The sequence below is a fragment of the Daphnia magna genome, linkage group LG7, assembly GCF_020631705.1.
Source record: "Daphnia magna isolate NIES linkage group LG7, ASM2063170v1.1, whole genome shotgun sequence".
NCBI lineage: Eukaryota > Metazoa > Arthropoda > Branchiopoda > Diplostraca > Daphniidae > Daphnia > Daphnia magna.
This window is the reverse complement of record NC_059188.1, coordinates 5,491,846-5,513,968: the sequence shown is the minus strand read 5'-3', so window position 1 is coordinate 5,513,968 and position 22,123 is coordinate 5,491,846. Positions and strand designations below refer to the sequence as shown.

At 38.4% G+C, this 22,123-nt stretch overlaps 1 protein-coding gene and 2 long non-coding RNA genes across 3 annotated transcripts; 2 read left to right on the top strand and 1 right to left on the bottom strand.

Moving 5' to 3' along the window:
• Positions 1-3,825: 3,825 nt before the first annotated feature.
• LOC116922273 (DNA excision repair protein ERCC-1) lies at positions 3,826-5,106 on the bottom strand. The gene is made up of 6 exons (XM_032928651.2): positions 4,950-5,106; positions 4,730-4,863; positions 4,536-4,667; positions 4,387-4,449; positions 4,129-4,317; positions 3,826-4,058 (listed from the first exon to the last, which is right to left on the bottom strand). Exons 1-6 carry the CDS (start codon positions 4,966-4,968, stop codon positions 3,873-3,875), a joined length of 723 nt encoding a protein of 240 aa, XP_032784542.1. The 5' UTR covers positions 4,969-5,106; the 3' UTR covers positions 3,826-3,872.
• A 69-nt stretch (positions 5,107-5,175) lies between these two features.
• On the top strand, positions 5,176-6,273 carry LOC123474093. The gene is made up of 3 exons (XR_006648735.1): positions 5,176-5,363; positions 5,469-5,869; positions 5,949-6,273. It is a non-coding gene; the product is annotated as an uncharacterized LOC123474093 (long non-coding RNA).
• Positions 6,274-8,372: 2,099 nt separating this feature from the next.
• On the top strand, positions 8,373-11,277 carry LOC123474092. The gene is made up of 5 exons (XR_006648734.1): positions 8,373-8,752; positions 8,842-8,887; positions 8,954-9,040; positions 9,097-10,623; positions 11,152-11,277. It is a non-coding gene; the product is annotated as an uncharacterized LOC123474092 (long non-coding RNA).
• The last annotated feature ends 10,846 nt before the right edge of the window (positions 11,278-22,123 follow it).

The window sequence follows — 22,123 nt, the reverse complement described above, 5'->3', positions numbered from 1 at the left end:
TAAACACTGATTCACAAAATCCACTTTGTATTGGGAAATAACACTTTCAGCCAATACAGACAACGCAAAACATGACATAAACAACCAGAGAAAATGGCGGACATCGAAACAATTGACACGCGAAACCGCGATGTGAATTGCCTCTATTAAGTCTTGGGTTTTTATTTGATATTAAATTAGGGATTAAAGTCAAAAAAATTAAAAGGAAATTTAAAAAATTTTTACCTTGACACAGAAATATGTAGAAGAACTTGTATGTAACTATGTGTTACATGTTGCAATCATAAGATTAACAATTGATTGTGAATTGGATTGGATTTGGATCGGATTTGGATCGGATTTTTTCAAATTTAAAATGATTTGGATTTGGATTTGGATTTGATTTGGATTGGATTTTGCTGATTTTTTTGAGCTTAGGATTTGGAACGGATTTCAAAACACACGCAAGGATTTGGATTTGAGTCAAATCCGGCAAATTTAGAAAATCCGAAACACTGCTCTATACCCCTGCCACAGCAGACCAACTTGGACACAAATTAGATTTTCGCATTTATGGAGAACGCGCAACTTTGGATGTTTTACTGCTCTATTCCCTGCTAGCGCTCGGCCCCGCGCCAATCGGGGAGCTTTTTAGTCGATCCGGTGCAGGGATAATCTTAATCGGGGAAGCGATTTCGGTGCTCGGTGAGGTGATATCGGTGATCGGTGCCTTCCCTGATTATCAATGAATAGTGATCTAAATTGGCAGCTGCCCTGCGGCTAACAAGAACAAAATGTGACCCTAGTCACGTGATTCTCGTTGGCCTATCAGAACTCAAGGTCACTGGTAAGACTAACCCCCTTTGGCTGAAACGGTGCTATCGGTGCCGCACCGATTATAGCACCGTTCCGCACCGAAAAAAGAAATCCCCGCACCGAACTTCCCCGATTCATTTTAATCGGGGAAGCTTAGCGGTGTCCCCGATTAGAATGTGATCGGGGCCAAGCCCTATTCCCTGCATACACTGATGTAAGGATGCGAGCTAACTAATGGTTGTCTCGTTTCCATGGCAATTTCTTACATGGTTTTTCCACATTTTACCATGTGCTTCAATTTGGCCTAAAACTCCATGTAATTGTGCTATAAAGCAGTAAAACATCCTACGTTGCATGTTCTCCACAAATACGAAAATCTCATTTGTGTCGAAGTTGGTCTGCTGCGGTTGCAGCGTCTTATGGAGAAACCAACTCCTTCATGTTAAAAAATAAGTTTTCATAAATATGATTAAGATTTCCCCCCTTTTGTTCCTAGCAGTGGGTACCCTATTCATTTTTTCATTTCCCAATTTTTTTTCTAGCCTTAGTTCTATCTGGTTTATTTTTATTCAGCTATTGTTTGTGAATGGTTTGTTGTTCATCCCCTTGTAGCAAACGAATTTCTGGCAGCAAACGAAATTCTTCGGCTAAAAGAGACGAGCAACTTACAAACAAAAATAAAATAAAAATAAAGTAGATAGAACTGGGCCTAGAAAAAAAAATTGGGAAATGAAAAGATGAATAGGGTACCCACTGCTAGGAAGAAAAGGGGGAAATCTAAATTATAGTTATGAAAACTTAATTTTTAACGTGAAGAAGATGGTTTCTCCATAAGACGCTGCAGCCGCAGCAGACCAACTGGGACACAAATGAAAGTTTCGCATTTGTGGAAAACGCGCAACGCATTATGTTTTACTGCTCTATTCGAAAATAGGGGTCATTTTTATTTGAAAATGGTGGTCGGATTTTTCAACTTGGTCTCCACGAGACGGTCTCGAAGGGACGAGACCGTCACCGCTACATCCCAGTGGGACTATCCCAGCTAGGGCTGTGGCCCGGGTCATGAAAACCCGGGTCAGATCCCGGGTCAAGGAAAAAAAAAACCGATAAAAGGCAACCCTTTAAGGAATTTTTTTTTTCGGGACGGGTTTCGGTACGGTTCAAGGGGTTCTCGGGCTAATCCGAGATGTGGCGCCATCTAGTAGTAAGACAAAGAAGCTTTTAACTCTTGCGCTAAGTTACGAGTCAACAAAGCAGAATAGCTTAAAAACATAGTAATCTACAGTAACGGCCAGGAATCGGGGTATCTCTCTGCGTATTTGGGAACTTGGGTCCTCCCACCAAGTCACCAACCCACAGGCGCCTCGGGACGTTTGTCTCAATATAGTGCTGCGACTGGTGACCAATTTTCAAAACAATTTTTCCACTTTCCACAATTTCTACACAAGTTTTACACAATTCTATGCCAAACAAAATCACATATAGTTTTGAATTGCTGGAGACTATGCTAAAATGCTATGCTTTCCTACTTCAAGTTCTAGCTCATTGTAAAAAAATTTAAAGATATTGTGGATAGTGGAAAAAATCGTTTTGAAAATTGGCCACCATTCGCAGAAAACGTCCAAATGTACCTAAATCCTGTCAATCAGGCGATGCTACTGGCAAAAAAAGAAGTTTTCCAAATATAAACGTTGTAATGGTTGACTCTGATGACGAGACTGAAAAGAAGAGAAGAAAAGTGCATTTGACCCGATAATTACGCGGGACAGGACCCGACCCGGGTTGTTTTTTCTGACCCACGGGTCAAGCGGGACGGGACATTTTTTTTGCATCGTCGACCCGGTTCAAAACCCTTTAAGGAAAAAAACCCGTTAATTTCAACCCCTTAAGAAAAAACCCGTCCCATTTGGTCCGGGCCACAGCCCTAATCCCAGCCCTCTGATTGGCTCTCTCAACCCTTATACCCTTCCATGTATTTCTGCTTTCCACTCTTACATTTTCCTGATACACACAGCGTGGTTTTCCGTGGGAGTGGAGTTCGAACTTTGATTTGATAGTTTCTTTGTGTATTTATATTATTTACATTTATTGTTTGCTGTTTGTTAAGTTTTACGAATACAATATTTTTACTTATATTAATTGTTTGTTTTTTTTTCGTTTTATGTAATAGATTGAATTAATTACCGGTTATTCATCATTCAGCCAAAGGGGGTAAGTCTTACCAGTGACCTTGAGTTCTGATAGGCCAACGAGAATCACGTGACTAGGGTCACATTTTGTTCTTGTTAGCCGCAGGGCAGCTGCCAATTTAGATCACTATTCATTGATAATCAGGGAAGGCACCGATCACCGATATCACCTCACCGAGCACCGAAATCGCTTCCCCGATTAAGATTATCCCCGCACTGGATCGACTAAAAAGCTCCCCGATTGGCGCGGGGCCGAGCGCTATAAGTCACTTAAGTCGTGACTTAAGTCAAAAAATGAAGTACCATTCACTGGTAATATAATAAATAAACATGAAAAACAAACAAATGAAGGGGGCAGCCCGACTACTCCTCACACGCCACAGGCCACACACCACAAGCAGAAGGGGTGGAGGGGCTATAGGGTGAGGAGAGGGAGAAAGCCAATCAGAAGGCCGGGATAGTCTCACTGGGATGTAGCGGTGACGGTCTCGACCCCTCGAGGCCGTCTCGCGGAGACCAAGTTGGGATTTTTTTTTACATACTGTAGATTACTGTACATGGATTTTAAATAGTTATGAAGAAGTCTTCCATTTGGAACTCAATTCAGGATAGTAACTTCCACAAGGATACCTTCCTATTTTACCATGGAACTGCAAGTTTATTTTGAATTATTCATTACGTTTTTTCCCTACAATGAGATGCTCGGTAGAAATTACCCAAACTACACCAGTTAGCGACTTCTGACCTACAATGAGTGTTTTTATAATTTACTTACGAGGGTTTATTCAGGCATCTGAACTGTGATGGATAACCGGTCGAAATCATGTTAGTTGAAACGCCATAAAGGACAACTATTTATTACTTATATACCAGACGAATAACGTTTGACTACCTAACAAATTTATCATGAAGCACTCGAAACAATCGTCTGGCTTTCTGAGGTCCAAAGCCAGGATTCAAACTTAGGTCTTCTTCACTTGCTTCATAAATATTCTGAAGTGTTTGAAAATTAGACATTAACGTCATTGCATCAGTGCGATTAACCGACTTGATTGAAGTTAATGCATCTGCAATCTGGTATATAATAACAATTGTATGACTGTAGAGCTACTACAGGAAAGCAATCTGGCAATGTTATTCATACCCCAACTAGCACATTATTATTCTCTTGTTTCCCCATTATCAAATCAGGAGGTTTGTGCTCAAACACTTTGTAGGTCTCAATTATTTTTCCAGCTTCTTGAGCATCCCATGCAAGAAGAAGGGTTAAATCTGCTAACAAACAAATTTTTGTCAATTCTTTTATAGGAATATATGGATCCTTTAAATCAACCTATGAAATTTGTATACACACAAGGAAAATTTATGAAAATATCTTTAAAAATAACTTCCAACAACTCACTTGTACTAGAAGTATCCTTAGTTCGTACTGCTTTCCAAGGTCTTTGAGTCGATCATGGATATACTGCAATAAATAATGAATTCCACCACAACGATTAGAATAACTTGGTATGTCAATTATAAATTTAAAAAAAAATATATATATATTACCTGTGGGTTCAGATTGTGATACTGCAAGCTTAAGAATAATGCACAGCTAGTATGACCCATGACAAAATCTGGGACAATTTCCCCATATTCCCATGGAACATTTCTGATTGATTTTAAAACAGGATTCCCTCTCTAAAATCATTTCGTTTTAGTTTTAGACTTCATAACACAGAAATTATAATGATACGAAATACCTGTCTTTGGTTTACTACAACTGAACCTGCTTTATAAGAAATGATCTGTTTACTGATAATTTGCTCATTGTTTTCGGTCGAAATTTGAGGTTGAGATTCATAAAATTCTGACTTTTTTAGCCTCTCAAAGGCCCCTAATATACAAAAATGAGGAAAAAAGTAACAGTTACATATGACTTTTAATTGAAACTAATTTCTACCATTAATAACTATTTCATACCAGCAAAACCTGGCTCCATTCTCCATCAATGCCTACTTAATGCTTAAGGCCTGTAAACTCAAATACCTCCTATGGCGGTGACTCGTTACCTCAACATGGTCTCCACGTACTGTACGTACGGAGAGGTCCGTACCAGAAAACGGCACCATTTCCAGGGTTTTCATTGGCTCAGTGGGATGGTCACGTGACCATCCTTTCAAGCCACGCAGTGGTGGAAGGCCCCGAAATTTCAGCAGCCGCCGTCGCATTTTAACCGGCAATTGTTTTTTTTTCCTCGTTTGTTGTCATTTTCGTTTTTAATGGCGGCCTGCTGTCATTTAAAATGAATAAATATATTACTTTTAGAAAGGGGCCGACCTCTCGTGAAGAGAACGATGGAATTTATAGATTCGGCTGGGAAACTTGTCGATAAAGGTATAATTATATTCTTATATCATCATGTTCATCATGATCTCATATTCATATATTATGTTTCCCTCGTACAAAACGTGTTTTAAATACTCTTTTTTACTTTTTCAGCTTTTTTGCTTTTTTAGATGAACTGACACGAGAGTTTGGTACCTTCTCAAAGAGGCATAATTTCAATCTAATTAATTGTATCTGAGATTTTTTTACCAGATTTTTTTACTAGCAGGGTTGTACAACTTCAATCTGGATAAAAGTAGATTGAATTCTAATAGATTGAACTCCTTCTATATTTACTGCAGGAGCCCTCACTTTTTGCCGTAGCAAAACTGTTGGCAACTGCTCTTGTAAATCTGAACAGGGTAGAAGTTCTTTGGCATCCTGTAACAAATCACCTGCTTGAAGTCATCATCCACCCACTTAACCGCTTGAGAGAATGGGGAATAGATGTCATTACTACGTTAGTTAGATCAGTAATTCAATATGATTATTCTACCCCTTTAAAAGAAAACCAGGTAACTCTCCGAAACAGTTGGGCTATTTTTGTTTAGGCAGTTGAAGAATAGTGAACTCTATCCCTTATTAATTTTACAGAGATTGCAGACATTGTTAATATCACCATTAAATGAGCTGTCTAGTTCCAGTTTTGCAGACGTGCAGCTAAAGCAAGTTGATTGTGTGCTCCATTTGCTGCACAGCTCTGGTGACATAATCTCTTTTGGATGGCCCTTGTTTCTTAATATCATAGGAGCTACCAACAATTCTCAAGGGTAACAATCAAAGTATTTATCATGTTATACCAATTACTTTATCACATTATTTTATTTTATTTAGTAAATTGTCTTTAAAATAACTGAAACAATTTGTATAGTTTAATGTGTGTTGTGGACAATAAATGATGCACTTTCATTTCCATAAATCAATTGTTTTTTACTTTAGATTTACTATTTTTTAATGCATGACAGCGACGGATAAAGTTTTTATGACTCAATTTTTAATTTTTAATTTGAGCCACATTTAAAATACATTGTTTCTGTTTGCCTATCGTGTTTTGTCATGCTTAAGTCTATAGAGATTGGATATTGGTTATCTGCACTGCCATAAAAGATTTCGCCTTAGGTTTTAATTGTAGATTGCATTTATATTTGAATTAGGCGCGTAATCAAAATGGCCGCCATAATGGGTGTAAGGAAGGGGTTACTATTATTGTAATTTATAGTACCAAACCTATGGTTATCTAAGTAAATTTTTACACCAAAACATGCTGGAGGTTTTAAGGTATCTTAATTATGTATTACTTTATTGATTTGCCGTATATTAAGACCCAAACGATGCGCCCAAAGTTTGACAGTTTTGGTTATTTTTCCCTCCCCCCGCAAAAAGTTTTAAATTAAAAAAATTAATTACGGCTGAAATATTACATGCATGTAAAAAACACAAACATCAGTCGATAGACCTTGAAAAGAGCTATCTTTTCCATGTATTTTTATTGAAAAATGTTGAAAAGAAAAAAATTGCTTCAACATGAAAATTTTTTTGCGCTTTCTCACTTGGGTCAAGTATTGCGCTGGTTGGAAGAAAAGGAAAAAAACTGTCATGTTAAAAATCCAATCGTTCTCTTCACGAGCAGTCGGCCCTTTTCTAAAAGTAATATATTTATTCATTTTAAATGACAGCAGGCCGCCATTAAAAACGAAAATGACAACAAACGAAAAAAAAAACAATTGCCGGTTCAAATGCGACGGCGGCTGCTGAGATTTCGGGGGTAGGGATAGGGACTAGGGGCCGCCTACCCACCACTGCGTGGCTTGAAAGAATGGTCACGTGACCATCCCACTGAGCCAATGAAAACCCTGGAAATGGTGCCAATTTCTGGTACGGACGTCTCCGTACAGTATCCTCCACAAAAAAGAGGCACCCCCCCGGTAGCCCAAAAAATAAAAATTACTTATGAGCGCTAGATGGCATAGTTTTTAATTGCAAAATACAAACAAAAAAAAGCATGCAACTTTTTTTTTGTTTGTTTTGACTGCAAAAACGAGACGGTTGCCATGATTTCAGTATTTTTTGCTGCGAGCAAAATTTGGAAAACGGAGAATTCGAGAAAAAAGTCGGGGAAAGGCTAACCTCTGAATTGTTACCTTTCCTCCACCCCAACTTTTTTCTCAAGTTTTCCGTTTTTCATATTTTCTCGCAACATGAAAACTTATTGGTTACAGACGATTTTAAAAGACGGATAAAATTATAGCATTTAGAAAATAAATCTAAGAAAACATTTAAAAAATTTTTTTTTAAAGAGCATTTATTTAATTTAAACAAACTGACAAATGAAATATGTTTAATATTTCTTCCACCAGCCGTTAGCTTCAAAGCATAATTTAAGTCTTTTTGTCATTCGCTAATTTTTTACGATAAGCGTCTTTTTCAGTAAGATTTTGCCAAGCGGTCTGTGCATGGGCAAAATCTTCTTCTTTGTTTCGGGAATCTTTCGCGTCCGTCGAAATAACACAGCTTCAAATGGTTGCCATGGTTTCCAATAAGTTTTCATGTCGCGAAAAAATATGGAAAACGGAAAACTTGAGAAAAAAGTCGGGGTGGAGGAAAGGTAACAATTCAGAGGTTAGCCTTTCCCCGACTTTTTTCTCGAATTCTCCGTTTTCCAAATTTTGCTCGCAGCAAAAAATACTGAAATCATGGCAACCGTCTCGTTTTTGCAGTCAAAACAAACAAAAAAAAAGTTGCATGCTTTTTTTTGTTTGTATTTTGCAATTAAAAACTATGCCATCTAGCGCTCATAAGTAATTTTTATTTTTTGGGCTACCGGGGGGGTGCCTCTTTTTTGTGGAGGATACTGTACGTACGTGGAGACCATGTTGCGTTACCTGGCAACAACTAATCAGAGAAAAAACAAGGGTACAACGACACCATCTGGCGCTCGCTACTACTACTGCTTCGAAAACCTATATACAAGATTAAAAAAAAACAGGGTTTCCTTGTATTCTTTTTATTAAGAGTATCTTAGAATCCTCAACTTTTAGTTAAAGAATTCCAGTAAGTGTAAAAATTCATCTCTTTGAAAAAGATTTGTGTCCACTAAGTAATATTTTCATCATTACATTTCACCATTATAATCAAATTTACATCGGTATTGGGATGGTGGTTAAGGACTCCGTCTGGAGATTTGTGGATATGAATATGACAGATCAAGTCTATTTTATGTCATGTTATCAATAGACCTCTTGCAGAATGCGGATAGCAGGATTCCTGTACTCCGACAATGTCTCTATCCGCCATCATAGGAAAACCACACCCTTTTTTAACAGGGTCTCTTATGGGATTATTTTTTCTAGTTGGATAATTTCTAAAGTGGTTAGTGATAGAAAATAGTTAGACACAAGGTAATAAACTAGATTATTCAGGTTAGATTTAGAATACAAATTTTTAACTGTAAGTGTTTTTGAAGTAATTTTAATTTAACGTTTTGTAGATGTCGTCTGCTGTTGTTTATAGTGTTAACAACAAAAACAATATTGGTAATCTTTTTATTTTTCCTATTATTTCACTAAAACCATCACTAATTGATGTTTGGCTTTTGCCAGAATGTGTAATGTCTCAAGCAATTAGTTGAAAATGGTACTATGGATTATGCTTAGATTTCAAGTGTTTGAAATTGGCCAACACAAATGGTATTTGTGTTGCAAAAATTCGTCATTCAATGGCATTTTTTCTTATTTATTGTTAGGTCTCACCTTCGCAAGCCTTAAGTGAGAGCCCACACAATCCAATTAATTATTATTATTTATGTGGTTGGAAATGTAGTTTTACTCTAAGATTCCTTAGTCTTCATCAATACAACTTAGGTTGTGAGAGCAATTGCCATGAACTCTCTAACCCAGCCATTTGTAACAGCTTGCTGCGATTCAGAAGAAATGCCCTTGTATGCACCAAGGGCCTCAAAGTGGTTTTGATAACTTTTGATTTCGACCAAATAGATGAATATGTCTGGGAGAGAAATTTTTGGAACAATTGGGTAAGAATCTAATCCGTGTTTCCATATAGATTTAGGAGTTGAATAGGGACACTCACTATTTAACAATTTTAACTTATCTAACTAACGAGTTTTCGCATCACTTACGAGTCCATTTGCATAGTCAGAACACGACATAGTTTTACACTAACACAAAAAACAAAATGATGAATAATGTGAAACGAAACACTTACTTTTTCAGCGAAACTTTTAAATTTATTTATATTTCGCACAATAACAAAATACAGTCATAGCAGACCAAATAGGCCATCGAATTCTGCGTTGCGCGAAAAAATAAATACGAAGAAAGATGTCGAACAGCCCTATAGAACCAATTTTAACATAGTACAATTTAATAACGGCTAAGAATAATAGATCCGTTCGTAGATACGATGGAATCAAAACTAATATTACGTAAAAAACACAACCAAATTTATAATAAATTAATTTAGTAAAGTATTACTTAATTACGCGTTTCTCAGACAAGATATTAAAATAGTATACTTAACTAAACTTTACCTTTTAAAATAAAATGTTTTTGAATAGTAAGGTAAAAAGTAACATTGCTTTACAAATTCGTAACTAAAATACATAATCTAAAAATATCTAACCGTCACTAGATTTGAAGCATAAGAATCATGCATAGCAACCCAGTACTGTACCACTAAGTTATCCCGTGCTACACTTAAATGAAATTTTACTTTAGTAGAATAGACCACGAACGGATGCTGAGTTGTCAGTTTTCAAAATGGTCGAAAATCTCGATTGTGGTAAGGCAGCCTAAAATTAACACAGGCTTCTTATGGAGACCCTTTTTAAATTAAATCATTAAGTGAAAAATAACTAGTCTTTTCTATTTATTTTTTTTTTCTGATAAGTCATCATTCTAGCTAGTACCTTGTTTTTTTTTATTCCTGAAAAACTATGGTATATATTTTAATTTAATTTTTTTCCGGGGTTGTTTACATAAGCTCGTCGGCTAGTCTCAGTTTCAAATTAGTCGGCCGCCATTCTCATCTGTCAAGATGACTATTTGCTTTATTCACGGTTGCAAGAATAATAGTAGGAAATTAAGTGCTAGACATGTTAAGTTCTTCTGTTTGCCATCAACTAGTGTTAGATTTTCAAAAGAACTGAATGATCAAAAGTTAAAAAGAAGACTTGCTTGGCTTAATAATGCAAAGCAAAAGTGTTCACATGACTTAATTAAACCAAGGATCTGTTCTTACCATTTTCATGGAGGTAAGTAGCTTACATTTCCTTATTTATCATTCTCTTCTAGTTACAAGTAATTACATGGTATATATTGTCACGTATGGATGACGTTTATGGTGGAGGCTGTGAATTGTAACGAATTCATGTAAACGTTTTTGTCCGTTTGCCCTTGTATTCCGAGAAAAAGACGTGTTCCAACGTCGGGACGGAGACAAGGGAGCGGACTTCTTTTTGTTCTTTGTTTGGGTTGTAGTTTTAGTTAGTAGAGTGTCTGATCTGAGTCTAGTAAGTGTAGTGTGCGAATCAAGTGTTCTTATCGTGTGCGGTAGTGTAGAGTGCGATCCATGTGTTTTTTGTGTAGTAGTGGTGGTGGGCGCTATCAGTATAGTTTTTAGTTCGTAGCTACTGATAGCGAACGGTGAACCTGCCGCCCGGCTGTAGTGTCGTTTCAGCCAGCGACCCGGTGAACAATTCGTATTAGTAGTTCAATCTACGTGAGTGTTACAGACCCCTCGTGCGTTGTAATTGTGCGCGTAACAATATTGTTCATTGAAGGTAAACCATGTGATGATGTATACTGTAATAGACCGCAGCAACTCTTCCCAGCAACAGCAGCCCCACCCAGCAAAAAGTTCGTTACGAATACAACCTTCCCTGCAGATAATAGTTTATGATAAAAGTAAAAGTTATTGTAAACCCCTCCCTTCTTAACCTTCAATCTTGTGGTATATAAGTGCATGGTTGTATCGTCTTGAGTAGAGTTAGTTTACTGGCAAATACACAGTCTAGAAACTATTACATTTGGAGGTCCCAACGAGACAGCAAGAATAACAACGAGACTCTGGAAGAAAAGTTTCTGATCTGTGCTTCATTCGCCAGCTGCAAGTATTCAACGCTTCTATCACCAATTCTTCAAGCAACCGACATCGGAACATCATCGAGGTAAGCGAATGCCGTTTGATTCACCTGTACAAAAGACTGCTCTCAACGAGAACACACTACTACCTTTATACCCCGTACTACAAGAATCTGATTTAACTGACCAAGACCCAAACCTAAGTCACCATCGAGAACAATTTTTGGACCATTGGAAGACCTTAATAGACTTAGAATTTAAGCAAGACTTAGAAAGAAGTAAAGCATATCAGACAACCTCAACAACTGAAAATATCCAACAATTACAAACACAGAAACAAGAAGCAAGTCAGGCGACGCAAAATTCGCTGCATTTTTACACTTATTACCTTCTAGAAAAAACTTTAAAAGTAACAGATGGTGTAACAGCAGAAACCATTGCTAATGCTACTAAAACACTCAAAGACGATATAGTCGTACAAGGTGGGAACACCAGAACACTCGATAGTCTACTTCAACAGCTACACACATTGCACGGAAAAGAAAAAGAATTTTTGTTCGGTACCATCAATGTACTGCAGAAAGAGTCAGTAATCGCACTAATTGAAGATAAAAAGCAGATATCTACGCTAAAATTTGAACTTTCAAACGCGCAAAAACAATTGGAGAGTAACAAAAAGAAGGCAAAGAGTTCCAAATACACTTTAAGCAGTTCGTTAGAGCAACTTCAAGAAAACAACGAGGCTCTGAAAAACTCCCTTGAAAAAGCCAATTCCCGAATCACCGACCTAGAACAAAACCTTGAAGCCACCTTAGCAACCGAGAGCCAATTGCAGAATCTTCTCAAAAGAAAAGAGGAAAACAACGCAGCTGTCGAGACCGAAGGGCAAGAAATAATTAACAAACTTGAAGGTGAGAAGACCAGACTGATCCAGAAACTCAGCAGTGCGGAAAACCAGATAAAACAAGTATCAGAAACAGCAGAGCAGCTCCAGAAAGAAATAAAAGTTTTGGCAGACAGACTCGACAAGGCTTCAACAGAGAAAATCAATTTAAAGAAAAACTTGCTAGATTTTACTTCGAAGAACAAGAACCTTGAAAAAGACCTTCAAGAACTACAAGATCGGGTACGAGGACAAGAAAATCAAATAATAATTCTAGAAAACCGGGTGAAAGAATACAAAAAACTTCAAGTTAAATTCATCGAGACTGAAGACTCCAACGACTTAAGGCTAGACGAGGACGAACCAGGAGAAATAACCAAACTAGTGGGAGATATAAACGAACTGACCTTGCCGACAGACAGTGGAGACAAATCACTCCACTACGAGCTGGAAATAGAACAAACGAACGATTTTGAACAAACAATAGAAAACCTCAAAACACAAATAGAACACTTAAACAAAACAATCATCTATTTGGAGCAAGAAAATCAACAGCTTAAAAAGAAGGTCGACATGGGCGTAACACACGACGACGAGGACACTTCGGAAAAAACGTTTGCGAATACCCGCAAGAAAAATCCCAAGGATGACGATATTCCAGCAACTGAGCAGGACGACGAAGACGCAAAGAAAGTGAACAGGTACTTCACTCAGCCAATAGTGAAGGCCTTAGGAGAGCTATTTTCCAGAGAAGACAAAAAGGCAATTCCAATCTTTAAAGGAAAAAGCACTGATAAACTAATATCAGAGTGGCTACGCGGCGCCGAACACGTAGCACGAAACAATGAATGGGACGACAATCAAAAGATACGTTTCTTTTCTGATCGATTGAAAGGCGAAGCCTTCGAATGGCATGAAAACTACGCTGAGGAAGAAGGTGATGATCTAAATTACCAGGATTGGAAAGAAGCACTAATAACAAGATTTCAAGACACCTACGACTTAGCTACGCTGGAGAAAAAACTTTCAAAATTAACTCAAAAACCGGAAGAAAACTGCAGAGCTTTTGTGTCAAGGTTAAATAATCTTTACGATACCATCGCTGGTAAAGAAGAAAGGGCTGACCATAACCAAACTATTATTGAAGGACAATTACTAAACAAAGTGAAAAAGATGAGGGATCACAGAAAAAGCAAAATCCTACTACAAGGATTACTACCAAAGTATAAAGCAGAACTTTATCTACGAATGCCAGAAAACACAGAAGACTTTGACGCATTATGTAAACAACTTTTCATTTCTGAAAAAATTCTACACACAAAAGAAGCTACAGACGACAAGGAGATGTCAGCTGTTATAGCTGGGATAACGCATCACGAAAAACAACAAGACGATAAAATCCAACTACTTGAGCAAAAATTATCAGATGCTCTGTCAGAATTAAAATGTACTAGGGTGTGTAAACTATTCAAAGTCAAACAAATAAGGACTACGGCCTATCATCCACAACCTGATGGATTAGTTGAGAGGTTCAATCGAGCTCTCTGTGACATGCTAGCTTGTTATGTCTCAGACCAACCTGCTAACTGGGACAAATACCTTCCGTTCGTTACTTTTGCTTACAACACAGCAAAACAAGCTTCAACTCAAGAAACACCATTCTTTCTATTCTTCGGACGAGAACCAATAATGCCCAATGATATCAAGATTAACAGAAGATACGAGACCTATGAAGATACTAGTATGGTGTATTCACAGCAATGGGAAAAGCTCAAAAACTGGCAAGAGAACATCTCTTCAAATCCCAAACAAGACAGAAAAAATACTACGACGTAACCACGAAAACTATTAAATACAACATAGGTGACTACGTATTACTGAAGGCGCCACCAGCAGCAGGAAAATTCATAAATCGATGGAACGGACCATTTCAAATTTCAAGAAGCTTCTCGGATATCAACTACGAGATCCAGCACACTGAAAACAAAAAACTAAAATCTATCGTACATACCAACCGTCTCAAACTTTACATACCAAGAAAACAAGAAACAACTAAGGAAGAAGAAATACTACAAAACCTACCAGAAAATGTTGAAGCCCAACGACAACCAATAATTCACCAACGCCGACCAGGCCGACCAAGGAAGCAGCAGCTGATACATCCAGTGAAGATGAACATCAAACCACGCAGGAACGAATGAGAACCAAAAAACCATACAATACCTAACCTTTACCGTAACCAAAACCGAAACGATCCTATAACGAATCACCAATACCACTTAAGAAGACGATATCAAGGACCGGATTACTAAACATTTTCATTTTTCACAGATGCAGACATTACTCTTCCTTCTTTGCCTCCTTCATTCACTTAACCCTACTTACCCTATCTACGCATCCGTCTGCGATTGCAACAACATGAAAATACGAGGAATCCTAGACTTCGAATTGCCTTACTACTGTGACAATGAAAAACCAGAAACACAACACTTACCAAGGATACCAACTACTTACACCTTAGTAACCAAGCAAAAACCGGCAGCCACTTGGAAAGGATGGACATGTTGACAGTGGACTAAAACAAAGAAAATAACCGGATCGTTCTGGATCGGATCCTTCGATACAGTTTACGCCCAAGAAACAATACTAATCACCCCTTTGGAATGTTGGCGGATGGTCAACGATAAAAAATGTGGCGCCAATAACATGCAAACCGGACCGACGGGACTCAGTTTCACAGCCACTCCTACAGGAGAAGGTAAATGGTACGCCATCAAGGAATACCAAACACTAAACTGTATAGCGGAACAGATCACGCTACGTCAGGAGAAACCAGATAGTCCAATCGAAAGCCCTTTCGGATTACTAAACACCACCCAACAGGAAGGACAATTCATCCAAAATCAAAATACAATCGTGTGGGGAGAAAGAACAACCAACAGTTCATACACTCAGACGTTACTAAAAGGGAAAGGATACCTGGAACTTCCTCGAGAACCGGAGTCGGATAACTCCAGCCGCCTTTACGACACCAGTCGGCAGATTGAAATATCTTTTCTTAACAAACCAGATAAGGATATCGTAACAGTAGGACATAAAGTGGTTGGAATCCCTCTAACGTACTTGACGTTTCCTGCAGAAACAACAAAAATTTTGTATGAAATGTTCAAGAACACAATCGCAACATGCCTTAAAAATACCAACCATGCCACACCCGTGTGCGAAGACTACAGAGAGTTGTACAAGTCCAGACCACAACGTTCTCTTCTTCAAGAAGTTCACTTTCTCTTCGACACCCAAGTCGAAGACGGGGTGGGGGTGGGATCCGCCTCTACAGTATTTCATACGCCTGGGAAACTCTAAGATTGGCACATAGAAGACCAAAGATAATCAAGGAAGATGGAAAAATCGTACAAAAGGATGCAACAATATACATCACTTACGAATCCGGAAGCAGAAACCCTTTGACAACGTACAGTCAACTTTCAAAGGACGACCCTCTCCCATCAGGATCGAGATTTGAGTACATTGTCGACCAAACGATACGCTTACAAAATACTCATATCTGCATCACGGAGACAACACACGACTACGTATTTGCTGCAGCCTGTTCAGAGGAATCAACGAGGTGGATTTTAGAAAAAGAGAACAGCTATCTAATTTCCCAAGAATCAGAAATGTGTCTTACCGTAGGGGTCGACGAAACCTTAAAATAGGAAAAGTGTGCTTTGGAAGGAGATACCAGAAAAAACCAGCAGTGGTTCTTTCAAACAATAAATACCAATCCGGATGTTATAGAAAATTTTCCCGTAACATTGCAGGATATTCAAGAAGTCCGATTAGAACAACGAAGAGCAATTACAACCACAATCAACTCACCCATATTTGGCGGTATCTTGAAAGCAAATCACGGCAGTGGAAACATCATCTGGGACATGATCGCCTGGGGATTGTTGATAAATGGACAATATGCAAACGGGAAATGTGTCACACATCATGGGCTTGAAAAACAACTAACCATGGAAGATTGTGACGCAGATTGGACAAAATGTCAAGAAGAACTAAAAACATTTATCACAAGTAACGATCCCTTGGTTCAATCACAAGTATCCGTAGGAAACTGCAGTAAAGCAACTAACAAAGGCCAAGCTTTCGAGTATACGTCTGATTTCACCATCAGACCGTTCAACACTAATGCTTGCGTCAAGGCAAACACAACGATGCTTATTCTACAGGAATGCGCCAACACCAGTTCAATTTGGGGCACTTTCGAACACACAGGACAGCTCATGGCAACAGACAGAACTGGCCTACATTCACCGGCGTCAGACAGAAAATGTCTCACACTAAAAGTAGGACGTCTGAGTTTAGGACATTGCCACGGTTCAAGTAGAAAACAACAGTTTAACTTCGAATATCGAAACCCGCACCAAATACGAACGCTTTCAGCAGCAGCCTTCATAGCACTTCACACTCAACAATCATTGGACGGAACACAACTCCCACTTATACCCCCTCTTCTCAAAAGAGAAAGTAAAGCAAACAACGAAAACTTAACCACGCCCACCACACAAAAATCTATCTCATCTACTTCCAGCACCACAACGACAGCGAAACCGACTACAAAATTAAGCACAACCACAATGAAAACAACAATAGCCACAACAGCCATGAAAACGACCGTTAAAAGCACACCACCGACAACTAGGCCTACAACAACTACTAAGCCAACGACTACCACAACTAAGCCTACGACTACCACAACTAAGCCTACGACTACCACAACCAAGCCTACAACTACAACAACAAAACCTACAACTACAACAAATAAGCCTACTACTACAACTACTACGCCTACAACTACAACAACAAAGTCTACGACTACAACTACAACGCCTACAACTACAACAACAAAGTCTACGACTACAACTACTACGCCTACAACTACAACAAATAAGCCTACAACTACAACCACCCTGCCTACAACTACAACTACCACAGCTACAACTACAACTACTGAGCCAACAACTACAACCACTAGGCCTACAACTCCAAGTACTGAACCTACATTGCCATCAACTACAACTGAAACCACGTCCACTGCACTACCATCAACGACAACTATGGCGACGACAACAACAACTGAAGTAATAAGCAATTCAACAACAAATAACACAACAACTGAAAAAATAGAAGATCCTCCAGTTACGAAAAATCACACCGGTATGGAAGATGCAATAATGGAAATTATTGAGGACACTGAAAAAACATCTCAGCAAGAAATACCCGAGGCAGCATCTTTAACACTAGAACAAGTACCGGAGGTACCAATAAAAAATGAAACAGAAAGCGGTCTACCCCAAAATATAGAAGAATTCGGTGACAAAATTAAATTCGAAATTTCAAAAATGCACGAGCAATATAAAATAAGTATAGAAACAGAACACGAAAACAAACTTGCAAAAGAAATCCGCGACGTATATTGTCAACTATCAACGATAAAGAAAACTCAAGCGGTGATTTTAGCTCAAAGTAACGGAATTCTTGCTGCTTCAGCGCTCGGATTACCCATCTGTACGAGACTGCAAGGCTTCGGACAAGCGATGACGCTCCAACAATGTGAAACCAAACGGATTTTCATCTCCGCAAAAGAATCCAAATGTGGATTTCAACCATTCTTTACCTATGAAGATAAAAACTGCACAATTGGAGTAGATGGATGGTCCATACATCCATATTCCGATTGCTTTTGGAAAACTCATTTGGTAAATTTAAATGGATTCCATCACACCTGGGAACACAATTCAACAGATGGAGAATGGGTAAAACAAAAAGCAAGCATTCACATGCCGAACTTAGACCTTATCACAGAGTTCGAAGAGTTGCACCTGAATGATTTCGACTACAGTCTGAGGAGCCATCCAGCGCATGAAACAATGGAAATGGAACAATTAAATATCCTAAACGATCTAGTAGGCCTAATGCAGGAATCAAATTCAAAATCTGTTTCTGACATAGTGATGTCAGAAAAACAGGATAATCAGATAGGAACCATGTTCTCATGGTTCGACACATTAAAAATTCTTATCCTATCTATCATCGGATTCATTGTATTCATCATATCCCTACGCATATTGACCATTTGTGACCCTTTCACAAGAAACATGGAAAAAATTCGCCAAGCTAGAAGATTAAGACGATATGGAATCAATACGGAAGAAGCGCACGAATTAACTTCAATGATCCCAAATTCAAGCACTCAACCACCGGAAGAAATAATAGAGCAACCGTTCACTAGGATGACGGCTCCTACACCTCTTACCATAGAAAGACCCAGACAATCACGCCCAGCTCAACCAAGCGCACCGAAACAACGTAATATTTATCCTGTCATGGAAGAAAACTGGGAATCCGATCAAGCTCGCAAATGCACAGGAAAACACACGACTTGCACTTACGTTGTGGGTTATGGAATGGTATGGGAAGACCTTTGCAGATGCTCAACGGAAACTGAATCTAAAAACAACTAACCTTTAAAAAAAATTATAAAAATAGCCACAAGCAATAACAAGCAAACACAAAAACGAACGAAGACAGGAAAACAAAGAACCGACTTAAAAGAGCGTCAAGAAAGAACTAAAGGAAGAAAAGAAAAGAAAAGCATACAAGAAAAAAAAAATTATTGAAACTTGTCGTAGCATTCCAGTAAAAAGGAACGTAGACCATCATTTATTAACTAACATTTTATTAGCCTAAAGGCAATGAATAACGGTACAAGAAACATATCTTGTATTTTGTGCCTCATACTATAGCCCAACAAACAAGAATAACGGTGAAGGAAAGAAAGTAGGTGACGGGTAAAAACAAGTTTTCACCTAACCATTGCCACGCCACATGCCGAAGAGAAGTAAGGAGAAGAAGAAAATCAGAAGAAAAAGAGGAAAATTGGAGGACCAATTTCTTCTTGCCGAAGGGGGGAAGGAATGTAATAGACCGCAGCAACTCCTCCCAGCAACAGCAGCCCCACCCAGCAAGAAGGTCGTTACGAATACAACCTTCCCTGCGGATAATAGTTTAAGATAAAAATAAAAGTTATTGTAAACCCCTCCCTTCTTAACCTTCAATCTTGTGGTATATAAGTGCATGGTTGTATCGTCTTGAGTAGAGTTAGTTTACTGGCAAATACACAGTCTAGAAACTATTACAATACGAAGAAACTCATCCAGACTGGGCTCCTACTATATTTAAATTTATGAGCCACAGTGCAACAAATGTCTCGTTACAACAGAGTTAAAAAGAGACTTGCTGTAAATGGGAAGGAATTCAAACCAGTATAGAATCGGGTAATATTTTCTGATATCTTCAGTTGAGTTAAGAGAGTTTTCCTGGCCTTCCCATCGGTTGCTTCGTATAACTTTTCACTTGTGATTTGAAGTTTCGCTGTCAACTCGCTTATCATTACCTTTGCTGCTTCCAGTTCCTTATTAGCGCAAAGATTTTTCTCTCTTAGCTCCGGGTTTTCTGTTTCAAGGTTCCTCAGCTGACTAAGCAATTTGGCAGAGTTTTCCTGATCTTCTACATCAATGATCATCGTTGAAGATAATACGTCAGCCATGTTTATGTCTGAAATTGACAATTCAGTTGCTTCACTTGAAAAATTCTATATTTTTTTAAATATTATATAAACTGTTATGAGGTCGATACAACAATAGTTCATTTATCAGTATGCTACCTGCATGAATAAGTCATGTTTGATTCCAGCCTTGATTGGTTTTTCATTTACAGCAAGTCTCTTTTTAACTCTGTTGTAACGAGAGACATTTGTTGCACTGGGGCTCATAAATTTAAATATAGTAGGAGCCCAGTCTGGATGAGTTTCTTCGTATACATCATCACATGGTTGACCTTCAATGAACAATATATACCATGTAATTACTTGTAACTAGAAGAGAATGATAAATAAGGAAATGTAAGCTACTTACCTCCATGAAAATGGTAAGAACAGATCCTTGGTTTAATTAAATCATGTGAACACTTTTGCTTTGCATTATTAAGCCAAGCAAGTCCTCTTTTTTACTTTTGATCATTCAGTTCTTTTGAAAATCTAACACTAGTTGATGGCAAACAGAAGAACTTAACATGTCTAGCACTTAATTTCCTACTATTATTCTTGCAACCGTGAATAAAGCAAATAGTCATCTTGACAGATGAGAATGGCGGCCGACTAATTTGAAACTGAGACTAGCCGACGAGCTTATGTAAACAACCCCGGAAAAAAATTAAATTAAAATATATACCATAGTTTTTCAGGAATAAAAAAAAACAAGGTACTAGCTAGAATGATGACTTATCAGAAAAAAAAAATAAATAGAAAAGACTAGTTATTTCTCACTTAATGATTTAATTTAAAAAGGGTCTCCATAAGAAGCCTGTGTTAATTTTAGGCTGCCTTACCACAATCGAGATTTTCGACCATTTTGAAAACTGACAACTCAGCATCCGTTCGTGGTCTATCAAATAGACTTTATCCAAAAAAAGTATAGTATAATATAGAATAGCTCAATGAAGTGTAGTATAGTATAGACCAGTTTCGGATGCTGCGTTGCAAAATTTAAAAAAATCCAGGGGGGTTTCGATTGCAGGGGGAGATAGGAAAAAAGGGGGGTTTTGATTTATTTACCCTAGTAATACTTTTCCAATTCAGGAAATGTTCTAGAATACTACACTTTAAGACATTCTGCGTCTTCTCCAGTCATTTTAAATAATTAATCATATCTAGTTTATCCATGAAAATTAATTCAAGTAAAAGTCTAGGGATGCTGAATAGTATTTTTTGCGTTTCTAGTGTCAAGAAAATATGTAAACATGGGTGATTCAAATGTTAGCAATCTAATGCAATGCAATGCCCTTACCAATGTTGTTGTTGTTCTTGTTACTATGTTTATAGTGCCTCCGGTACGGGGTTGCCGTATCGGATATGGGTCTTCCGATGAAAGCCACAAAAAAATACTGGCAAAGGAGAAATCAAAGACTTGACATAGGGAGAAAAGTGGGAAGGAAAAATGTTAGTTTTTTTTAAATGCGTTTATGGAGGCCGGACTTCCAAATAAACTCGAGGACGGCGTCTCGATTGGCGTAGTTGGTGTTGTAGTGGTCTGCAGAAGGGCTGAATAGTGTTTGAAGGTCTAGTGTCAGATTGTGCTTAGAGCAGAGCTGTCTAAGGGCCGAGCGGTGAACTTGGTATTGTGGGCATGCAAAAAACACATGCTCGACTGTTGCGTTTCTTCGATGCAGCCTTGATGACATAGGGGAGAAACTGAAGGGTCGAATTGAGCGAGTTGTGCGTTCAGTTCGGGGCGGTTTGCGCGCAGCCTGTGGAGAATGCTATTCTTTCGTCGGCATGGGTGCGTTAATCAAGAATGAAGTTTTGGGGCGGATCTCGGGTGGTTCTCGATAAAATGATGTGAGCTAGAAAGATATGCAGCAAGCATAGAGTTCCAGTTTTGGCGATATTTTTTCTTAATATCTCTAAGTGTGAAGGGTGATTTTCTCGTAATGCGATGATCTTGCTGCATTGGCTAGATGGTCGACGGTGTCATTTTCTATGATCTCGATGTGGCTAGGGATCCAATGTAACCAAATTTGGATGTTGGAAAAGAGAGCGTCCCCTCTGGCATACTCCCAGTACCACCCGCTGAACCTTTGTTCAGCGCGCGCTTGTAAGTACAAAGTAGAGGGTGGTACTGGGAGTATGCCAGAGGGGGGACACCGCACCGATTCGCTTAAAA

Coding starts and splice junctions, on each gene's coding strand:
- LOC116922273 (XM_032928651.2), bottom strand. Junction 4,668..4,729: donor TTGTAGTAAACCAAAGACAG/GTATTTCGTATC, acceptor AAATGATTTTAG/AGAGGGAATCCTGTTTTAAA. Junction 4,318..4,386: donor TAAGGATACTTCTAGTACAA/GTGAGTTGTTGG, acceptor CAAATTTCATAG/GTTGATTTAAAGGATCCATA.